At 46.1% G+C, this 11,058-nt stretch overlaps 2 protein-coding genes across 7 annotated transcripts in view; one reads left to right on the forward strand and one right to left on the reverse strand.

The window, feature by feature from the left end:
* Positions 1 to 11,058, forward strand: part of LOC116842225 (discoidin domain-containing receptor 2) — a 380,754-nt gene that overhangs the window by 193,452 nt on the left and 176,244 nt on the right. For all 6 annotated transcript variants that reach the window (XR_004377695.1, XM_032811123.1, XM_032811124.1 and 3 more), the window contains one exon: positions 1,430 to 1,532. Coding sequence is in view for 5 of the 6 variants with exons in the window: in XM_032811123.1 (XP_032667014.1) it covers positions 1,430 to 1,532 (103 nt within the window). In the remaining variant the exon portion in view is untranslated. The remainder of the gene's footprint in view (positions 1 to 1,429; positions 1,533 to 11,058) is intronic.
* The window catches only part of LOC116842229, a 425,064-nt gene that overhangs the window by 80,165 nt on the left and 333,841 nt on the right, over positions 1 to 11,058 (reverse strand). The window lies entirely within an intron of this gene.

Below are 11,058 nucleotides of genomic sequence, written 5' to 3' on the forward strand. Positions count from 1 at the left end.
AAAGTCTATTTTTTTGTATTTAATGACCGGAACTATTTAAAATTGTTGCATAGAGCTCTAGAACTTTTCAAGAGAGTATCAGAACTCTAAAAAAAATGTCACATTTTTGAATATGGTGTGCCAAGTTCACACAGACTTGGCACACCTTATTGAAAAATGTGACAATTTTTTTAGAGTTCTGATACTCTCTTGAAAAGTGCTAGAGCTCTATGCAACAATTTTATATGGTTCCGGTCATTAAATACAAAAAAATAGACTTTTAAAGAAAGGTGCGCTAAGTTCTCGCAGCACACCTAATCAGTAAAATCAACTATTTCTTTAGAACTATTGTTATATATGATATAGAACTCTAGAACACTATTGTAAAACAAACCGGAGCTCTAAAGAAATAGTTAATTTTACTGATTAGGTGCGCTGCGTGAACTTAGCGCACCTTTTTTTGAAAGTCTATTTTTTTGTATTTAATGACCGGAACTATTTAAAATTGTTGCATAGAGCTCTAGAACTTTTCAAGAGAGTATCAGAACTCTAAAAAAAATGTCACATTTTTATATATGGTGTGCCAAGTTCACACAAGTGTTTTTATATGGTTCTTAGATTAGTGTTATTACCCTGATTTTTACCCGCGTGACCTGGAAATTGGGTAATGCCACTTTTTTGTAAATCCCCAAAACATCTAGAGATACGAGACAAAACTTTTATTTTTAACCTTACAAAAAAGAATAAAAAATCACTCAATTTTGCACAGAAAATCTCTGAGACCTGTAGGATCCAAATCCTACAGTAGATTACAAGTTATTTAACAATGGAAAATGCAACTTCTCTTTTGCTGGTCTTCATTAATAATCATGTGCGCGTGAATTTTTTTATGTATTCAAGATATTCTGCTCGCCTTATTTGATATACACATACCTTCAAGGGACGTCTTATGGATGTCCTGAGGACATCGTCTTATGTTCTCAGAACGTCTCCAAGGCGTCCTTAAGACGTTCCTTGAAAGGTTTGTGTTGTCTAGGTTGACTCAAAATTATCTTCACACTTCTTAGAGCATTTTGGATTTTTTAAGGGGATTTATTTTCTTTTTCTTCAAGTGACATCAGCGCGTCGTTAACGAAATCGCGAGACGGATTCGCGAGAATTCGCGATCGAAGGCGGAAGTACGCGAAAATGCGACCACGGCGAATTAATTAGCGCTCGTCGATCCGCTCGGGTAAAGTCGTGACGTCTTCGCCTCAGAATAATCTCCCGTTATTGTCGCCGATTGTCTCTCTCTTCCTTCCTCTCACCATATCTCTATCTCTCTGTCTTCCTCTACCTATCTCTCTATCACCATCCCCGGGAATCTTCGTGCCGACGTTCCGCGAGCACGTTAACGAAATGAAGATTGATATTGAATTTTGCCTAACGCCATCGCGCGAATTGTTTCCAGGACAATGCACCGCGGCGTTGGGCATGGAGACCGGAGAAATCCCCGATGAGGACATCACGGCGAGTTCTATGTACGATCCCAGCCTCGGACCGAAGCATGCCAGGTAGGAGAACAATCGTATCGTCAGACTGTTATATCGTCGAGCGCGGCGGCGGCGACAGAGGCTCAGCCATCTCGGTATATCTCCGGGAAACGAATTTCCGACTTGAGCGAGCGTCCCCGACCCGGACGTCGTCGTCGTTGTCGTCGTCTAACGCCACTTTCTCGTCGCCTACGAGAACGCGAGGTCTCAGCGCGAGCTCGCTTGAACGCCTCCACCCCACCAGTCGAAAATTCACAATTTCGAGGTCTAAAAAAACCGAATCAATTACGCGATACGTTTTTAAAACCTTTATCAATCTGCCCAAACGCGACATCGAGTTTCTCGTATATTTCGCGTATTTTTTCATCGTGACGCGTTACCGTTGTTATTACTACACACACACACACACGCACGCGCGCGCGCGCGTGCGTACGTTGAAAGAGCGACTGGCAGCATTTTCATTGAATTTGGAGTTCCAGGACAGACCTCTCCGGGAAATATGTAGGACACGCCGTCGTGGCCGCCGCGACACGATTTAACATACGCTCGCGTTGCTCTTTTCGTTAATTATAAAATGACACTTTACGTCGACTCCCAAGTGAACGTCACGTCGCGTCACGTAACATCACATCACATCACATCACGCGGCGCGCGTCTCGGAGCCCGTTAGAATGAAATTAGGTAATTGCGATTCGCGTCACACCGCGGTATCGAAATTCCCCGGCCTCGCAATGTAAATCGCGTGACACGGAGGAATGTCTCGCGCGGATGGTATTAGCGCGGGGTGGACCCTCCCCCACCTCTCCCCCCCTCCTCGGTCCTCCGCCGCCGCGCGTTCTACGTGGCCTCGCTTTATTTCTTATTACAACGCCGAGATTAAAATCGCCAGCCAGCGCGGCGCGCGTTCTCGCGCCTTAAAGGTGTATTAAAATTTTAAATAACACGCGCGCGCGGAGGCACGCTCTCGTATAAAGCTCCCTCTTATCGGGTGGCACGCGAATTCATCGCGATCGCACACGGAGGAGGGAGACACGTTAGGGATCCGTCCGTTTGCCCCTGTACGCAAACGGCGCGAGTGGCGAATTAATATTCGCGGGGGAGAAACGCGCGCATTGTGCGGCCCGCGGGGGCAGTTCGCGGCTGGAATAAGTTTTGGTTGCGCGTGCCACGGGGACGCACCCGTGCGAATTCGCCGAAATTGAAGGAACAATAGTGGGTTTCGAGATAAAACACCGTACTCCGGCTATTGTTCCTCTGTTTTTGATGTACCCCGGTATTATTTAATATTCAATTATTTCGACGTTCCGCGGCTGCATTCAATCTTTATTTTTTAATTTCAGCACAACAATATCTCCCGACACGCACTCCGCCTGCGTTTCATCTTCATTTTTAATTTCGCGCCAGCGCGCGCGCGCGGTATCGGTTACGTAATTTAACTGGAAATAAATTGTGCGCAATGAGCAAGCGCAATCAAACAATAAATCTCCTATTTACCGTTTTTTGTCCCAGAAATTCCGCTCCTCTTTGCTCCTGAATTTCTTTTCCTTTTTCGCCTCCTCTCTTTCACCCCAACAGTTTTCCAATCCTATCGAAATTTCCAACGTCAGTAGGAAATAATAAATTTATTGTGCTTACTCATCGATCTTTATTAGATCAATATTTGCTTATTGCGCATGATTGATTTGCAATTGAGTTACATATAACCAATATCTCGCTTTTTGAAATTAAAAGTGAAGATCAGACGCGAGTGTCGAAGTATCGTCGTCGAGATTAAACGTAAAGATAGCAGTTCCTCTTGAAGGCCCAATTCGACACTTATGAGTAGATTTTGCATTTCTACTCGGCTTCTGCCGGCGTGGCGACGGGATATTCGCAGTGGCGAACTCGTCGCGAATCGCGCACATATCATATTTATCAACGGTGATTATTATAATCATAAAATTTCTCCTCTCGTATTTCTGCGTCTTGCTCTTTTTTTCAAGAAAGAGAAAGAGGGGGCACATGATAAATGACACGCTTGAAAGCAACGGAGTAATTATGAGTGGCGTGCAACACAAGGCGCGTTGCCACACAGAGATTCGCGACGCAGAAATAAAATCAGCACACGATACAATACGCGTAAGAGGCATATCCAAGTCGAAGAGACAAAGATCGATCTGTGTCGACGAAGCCAAGATGGAATCGTCATCCGCGGCCTAAGTAGAAACATTTCCAGCGAGAACTGCTTACTAGCCAGGCTTTATTTGAACTTAGCAGGTTTTACTAGAACAGTTTATTATTAGACAATACCTCTTCAGAAACTAGACAGAAAAATACCGGCTAGTTACTAGGCAACAGTAATGAATAAATACTGGAAAACTGCAATATTTCACCCTTAACCATTCTTTTCCTTAACCAAACCGAACCTTAACCATCTTTTTCTTTAACCATCCTTCTCCTTAACCATACTTTTCGTTAACCATACTTAACCATTCTTTTCCTTAATTATTTTTTATTGCTCTTTTTCAAATGAAGGTCGCTCTTTCCCACTTGGCGTGAGTATCTTTGCGCTCTCGTCATTGATAATCATCCCGTATTCGGTACCCCTGTATTATAGGCCGCGACCTGCGAGAATGTCGTGCACGCGAGTTCGGTGAATCGATCTCGTCAACGATACGCGACAATTTGCGCGGTAAGTCCTCTTTGTGATCCACCGAAAACCGTGACGCGATCTCCAATAATAACCAGTTTCGTGTTTCGATACTCTCGTTGGGTCGTCACCGTCAAAAACGATGTCGATGTGATCGGAAAGGGCAAAAGGAGATAGATAGGAAGAAAGAGAACAACTGGATGGATAAAGAGAAAGAGAGACAAAGAGATAGACAGGGGAAAAAAGGAAGACATTTTTTCCGAAGACCATCGTGGCGAGGGATCACTCCGGTCTATCGTAGGCCGCGCTTGGCAATTAAAAAATTTTAATTAAACCGCCGAACGCGCGAGAGTGAGAGAGCGCACCCGCTCACACAGCCGATCAGCCGTGACGTTTTAATTAACGATCTACTCCGTAAATCAAAAAGCGGCCTACGCGGCCGCATATTTCGCGGTAGATAACCCTTGCCGCCGGCAGAGCGGTCGAAGGGAGGGCGACACGGGAGAGTGAGAGTGAGAGAGAGAGAGAGAGAGAGAGAGAGAGAGAGTTACGTCCTTCGAGCAAGTCGTTACCGGAGAGTTTCGGGATACACACGGCCGCGCACAAGTCCGGCACACAATGTTAATGGTGGATACAGGATGTGGGGCCGAAAGCATGGGTGGGCGAGAGAGAAGGGTGGGCTCGACCGGGGGTCGGCGACCACGACGGCGGGTGTAGAAGGGGGCGCGCTCGACCCCTACAAATTACCTCCAATTTCGTGTAAATTCCTCCTGCCTGCGTCAGCATAATACCTGTATTAGAACGCCTGGCTCCGGCTCTTAGGTGGCAATAAATCTGTATTAGAGCAAGGCGCTGCGCGCGCTCGCCCGCCAGCCCGCTCTCGCAAAAGGGGTACGACGACACCCCGGTTAATTTTTCAGGGCCGCGTGATTCGACCGCCATATTGTCTACAAGGCTACCTGGCCGAAATTTGCCCCGTCATCCGGAAAACACGCCCGTTCGTTCGTTCATTCCGCGGCGCGCGAAACCGTCTAAGGAGCAGACTATTATGTCAAACATTTCTATTACCGTTGCTGATTTTGCAGCTTCTCGAATCAAACGCGAGAGTAAATAGCTGGAACGTAGATGCGTTTGCTGAGGATTAGTGAGGCACTAAGCAATTGTTCGACGCTCCAAATATCTACTAAATCACAAGTAAGCTCTGGGCAAGTGCAAAGAGAAAAATTAGTGTGTTATCTTCGATTTTGTCACGGTAAATCAATTCCGATCGCGTAGGACGGCAAACACTCATAGTTTGATCGAAATCTGCGAGTACTTCTTCATTGTACACTCGAGGAGATGTAGTCTCATCCTCAGCGGAATCCTCCTGTGTTCTGATATGGCCTCAAAAGAATTCTCCTGAAATCATCAGGGAAACACTTCGAAAAAAGAATTCTAGTTGCAAGATGATATTTCCTGTAATCTCATACTCTAAGCGAAAACTTTTGCCGAAAGAATACCTCTCCTCTAATAGAAAGGAATGATATTGTACTTGGAATATTTCCCTGTCGGTTTGACGAGAATTCCCTCGAGGCCATATATAAGAGAATTGCACCGCGGATGAAATAATATTTTTTGGCTGTACGTTTCTCTCCAACATCGGTTCCTGCAATTTCTCGCAATTTCTCTTTGATACGTCGCGTGGAAGAGGAGGTTTCCGGGAAAAATTCTCCCCAAGTCGACCCCCTTCGTTCACGGGGGACTTTAATGTCGCGAGAACGACCGAGGACAAACATTCCGCCTTATCAGTGGCGGTTATAAATCGCGATTGTATAATTGGCGGTTCTGCCGCGTAATCACTTTGGAAGCTCCCGCCGCGATAAGATCTCCTCGGTGTCGCGGACATTCCCTGGCGGTCGCGGGAACAGCAAGAGGGGGTGACGTGGAGACAGCCGCGGCGGAATTCCCGGGATGCTCGCGCCTAGTTGTTCCCGAATCTAGTTTCTCTCCCGGGGTTGAGGGAGGGCGTTCGCCTCGGTATCCCCGACGCTTATCGCGACACACGACGCGGATCCGCGATAACACCAGGCGCATCGCGATTATAATTACAGATGAAAGATAGATTCATACCCCACGTGGAGGGAGGTCGGGCAGAAGGGCGTGGGTGAGATATCACCTTGGTGCCTTGAGCGCACGCGGCGCGTGATAATGTTATACGAGCAGCGTTAAAGTAGCGCGTCTCGAGACGCGCGACGCACCACTCCGGCTCCTCTTCGACGCAACGAAATTGCATCGTACGTTTTATTGGAGAGGCTGGCTAGCTGCCGCGCGACGTGCTCGCTCGCGACGTTTCAGGGGGCCGTAGTTAGCCATTTCCACATCGGCGATGAACCGGCGGCGTACACGCGCGCGGTAAATAAACGCGGAAACATATAATTCGTCTAAGTACATTTTAACGAGCCAATTAGCAGCCAGCTCGGCGTTGGGCTTCGTTCTTTCTTCGTAACGCGGGAGTGTACGACACTTTCGTTGTGTGCGACACGCGCACCGAGAGACACTCTAATCGCCGACGCTTCGTCTTCGACACGCTCACTGCACTGGGAGAACACTAAATCCAGCTAAAATTATACTTTTATTATATTATACTATATACTTCACAGTATATATATTATTATACAGGGTGTCCCACGTAAGACGGACCAAAAGAAAAATATAAGTAGAACACATTAAAGTGAACAAAAATTATATAGGCCATTTTTCAAACAACCACGTACAATTTCGAGATATTAATTAAAATAGTTGAGCATATCAGAGCGCGGCGACACGGCAGGTGGGACATACAGCTCGCCGCGGCCGGCGAAAAAAATGGATGATTGCTCGCGGGCCTATCTTATAGGCCAGAGAGGTGGGCCGTTTGACATACTGAAATGAGTAGCTCCGTGTGTGCGTCCGTGTACGTGTGCATTTTTCCATTTTCTTCGCCGACCGCTGCGAGCCGTATGTCCCGCCTATCGCATCGCGCGTTCTAATTTGTCCAACTATTTCAATTAATATCTCGAAATTTTACGTGGTTGTTTGAAAAATGACCCATACAATTTTTGTTCACTTTTATGTGTTCTACTTATATTTTTCTTTTAGTCCGTCTTACGCGGGACACCCTGTATATTAAAAATTTTTTTTTATTCAACTATCTTTCTTGTAATAGAAACATGCATATAAGCTTATCACACACACACACACATCACTAATATTATATAATAGAATTTAATAAAAAAATAATTTTCTCGACCATGACTTATAGTAGTTATTTCTCTGTGTGATTATAGTTACGAACATTAAACTTTCTTTTTTCATTATATAACTCAACTAATATGCGAGATTCATTGATGAAAAAAATCATACAACTTTTTCAAAGCATGATAAATCCATATTGAAAAGTTCAAAAATATATGTCTCGTAATCTTTTTGCAAAAATACTTCAAAGAAACTCCTTTAATTTATGCCTACACTGAGAAAACAATGTTTGATGTCTGTAACTATGATCATATAAAGAAACAATTACTATAAATTATAGTTGAGAAACATACTTTTTTTTATTGGATTCTGCTGTGATGATAGTAATGATAATCTTATATGCATATTACTGTCAGTATTTTCGTATTAGAGCAACCAAAAATTATAGTTAGTGTCAAGAATAACTATAATTTTAGTTAGATCTATCATTTTTTCTCTCAGTACACAAACTACTCAGAACCCTTCACGAATCCGCGTTGCTTTCCGTGTCGTTTCACGAAGTCCCTCGCGTCGGAGGATCCATCCATCCATCCATCCATCCATCCATCCATCCATCCATCCATCCATCTATTCATCCATCTACTGTCAGTGTCCGGCCGCATTTTTCCGGCGTCCAGAACTTTTCGCGCGGTTTTCACGATCAGTGCGTGAAGTTTCAACGCGCGGCTACTTCGACGTAAATAACGACGCGCGAGCGGCAGACAATGGCGAGGCGAACGACGGATAGAGGTTTAAAAGAACGAAGGAAGTCGGACTGGACGCGAGGAAGCGCGTCGTCCACGCACAAAGAGACACAATCGATAAGGTTTCCCGGACGGGAAAGCGGACGAAAGGACAGCCAGATGCACGAACGGACGGACGGGCGGGACGGAAAAGTTTTTCGTTTTCGTGTACGTGGCACTGTGCTGGCCATTCGTATCGCTTTAGAGTTGGCACGAAAAGATTCCAGAGGAGGCGAAGGGAGGTGGCAGTTCGACGTGAGAGGCGAAGAAGAGAAGGCAGAGCGAGATATAGGGGCGAAGGGCGCGAAAAGGACAGCCGGGGATAAGAGAGAGAGGGAAGAGCGGTCGCGCGAGGGTTTCGAGCGTGACAAGCCGGAATCTTCGACGCGCGTGAAGGTGGAGGCGAAGGAGGCGGAGGTGGATAAGGGATCGCAGACGACGACGACGACGAGGGGGGAGCAGGCCAGAATCACGCGGACATAAACTGTCCTACGTCGTTACGTGTGCTTTCAGCAGCCGAAGCCGAGGAAAAATGGTGGCCATATTCTCCCCGGCCCTTCGAGCCTGGCTATCTTCCACTTTGTTACGATTCGAAAACCCCATGCCTCCGGTAGCACTCTCGTTTCGGTGATTTATGGGAGACACCGCCGCCGCCCACCCCCATCCTTCGCCCACCCGGACACGCTTGCTATCTCGGCCGTTTTTTCTCGCGTTTGTATCGCTCGAGCGACTGCCCGAGCACCGTCTTCGTCGTCGTCGTCGTCGTCTGATGGAGCGAGCGGGCACTGGGATACGTCGTATCGCGTGGTCGAAATGCGAGAGCGCGGTTCAGGGCTCGCGCTGGTTCGCGTGACGACGCGCTGCCGCGGTATAAATCCCCGGCGAAGAGGTTCAAGGGGCTGCGCGCACCCCCGAGCGGCAGCGGCGGCGGCGCGCGCGTCGTTGATATCCAGTTCCGGCCGTTGGTTCTTCCGGGAGCCGGGCCAAGAACGCGCCAACACACATTCACGTTTACGTGGAGGCGAACGCGGTGGAATTCTTTTGATAGACGAAACATGCATTCCGCGCGACACGCGCCGCACTTACATGCGCGAAACCGACTCCTTGGCGCGAAGATATGGCATCGCGCGCTATCAGCTCTCGTGTCTGGGATCATTTGGAAGTCGAGTCGTGATCGCGTTTAAAGGAAGAACTGACGACACGACACCCCTGTGCGAAATTAGACTATCAATGAAGCATGAGGATGTAAAGGGGACAGGAGAAAAAAGGAAAAATAATATATATTAGGGAGAGAAAGAAGGAAATGTGCGCAAACAGAAAGCAAAAGCATTGTGTGAATTAATGTACAAAATAATTTGACACGGTAGATTCACAAGAACCTCAGAATTTTTTTATATAATTAATTCTGTCGTCATTATAATTAACTTTTTTATGTGAATTCAATTCATAATAAAGTAGTAAATTTATAGTATTTTTTCAAACACATTAGATTCTAGTCAGAATTCTCAACTTTGTCCCAAAACAGATTATCCGACTACGACTCTAATTGAGAATCCCGTTTTTATCCCAAACGTGGGTTCTCTATCTAGAATCGGAACAGGAATGTTAAGGGAGCTTTTTTAAGTGTTTTATGTTTTAAGACTTTTATTCCATTTCTTACGATATTTCTTACACATTTCTTGTATACGTTTCCTTACCTATTATTTATTTTAACAAAGCACATATCTTTCTGGACTATTTTCTCTCAAATGGCGCATCACTTTAATATTCATATATCTTTAATCTACCCATCAACAGCTACAATTTTATCAAAAAATTACTTAAGATTTCGAATGCCACAAAATGGAACTAAAAGCTTTTAAGAGTTTGGTCGCTCTTTTTGTGATAACATATTATACAAAGCAGGAGATAAAAGAGTATCCATAGAATTACTGAAATAAACAGTTCGACAAATAAATAGATATTACTCTCTCTCTGCATAAATTATAAATAACATTTTTAGTACTGTCGTATGGCAATCGTCGTCGCCATTTACATCGTAAGAATTTCTATTTGCAGAATTCTCCAACTTCTGAAGAAAAGTCTCGAGCTTTTATTCCTATTTAAGAAAGTTTTTCCCCTTAGTATCACTTTCTGTCGCCCCGAATCGTTGCATTGATGTAACGCGCATCTCTAACCGCAAGGGAGATTCCCCTTACACAGGGGAATCCAGTTTAAAACGGATGGAGCGCGGCGGAGGGGCAGAGACGGCAAACTGCCGTCGTCGCGGTAAACGCGATAAGAGCCCTTCGCGACGGGTAGAGGTCTCCCGCCTTCGTTACATTAACGTAGTCGTTAAAGCCCCGCGGGGCGACCGGGTCACCGTCGCGGAGGTTACTTTCCATCGGTTCGCCCGTTCGCGGGGAAAAACGGCGCCATTCAACGTCGCCCTTTCCCGTGGAAGAAGCCGCATTATGGCTGCGCGCCGCGCATCGAGGCAGCTCTCGAGACGGGATCCAAACGCGAACAGCTCCTCGTTAACGAAATCACGGAAACATCATTCGTCATCGTCCGCGAACTTCCTGCCGGCCGATGATCGCCCCGGAGTACCTCCCCCGCTCGCTCCTCTGGCCTCCCTTGGCGCGATTTAAAATATCAACGGGACGGGAGAGGGTGGTATCTCGATATCGAGTTTCCATGGAGGAGCTCGCCAGTCGATCTGCCTCCGAGAGATATTATTCTGTCGTATGCGAACCGGGGAGAGAACGTGGCGATAACGAAAATCTATTTCGCCGCTTCCGCGTTCCGTGTCGAGCGTGTGAACGTTGCTCTCCTGTATTTAGCCGCCCACACGACGAGAGACGTCGCGCGTAACACACATACACACCTGCACAAATTATATATATATATATATATATATATATATATATATATATATATATAT

Source organism: Odontomachus brunneus, unplaced genomic scaffold, assembly GCF_010583005.1.
Source record: "Odontomachus brunneus isolate Ranch 3 - 2012 unplaced genomic scaffold, Obru_v1 Obru_scaffold_023, whole genome shotgun sequence".
NCBI classification, from domain to species: domain Eukaryota; kingdom Metazoa; phylum Arthropoda; class Insecta; order Hymenoptera; family Formicidae; genus Odontomachus; species Odontomachus brunneus.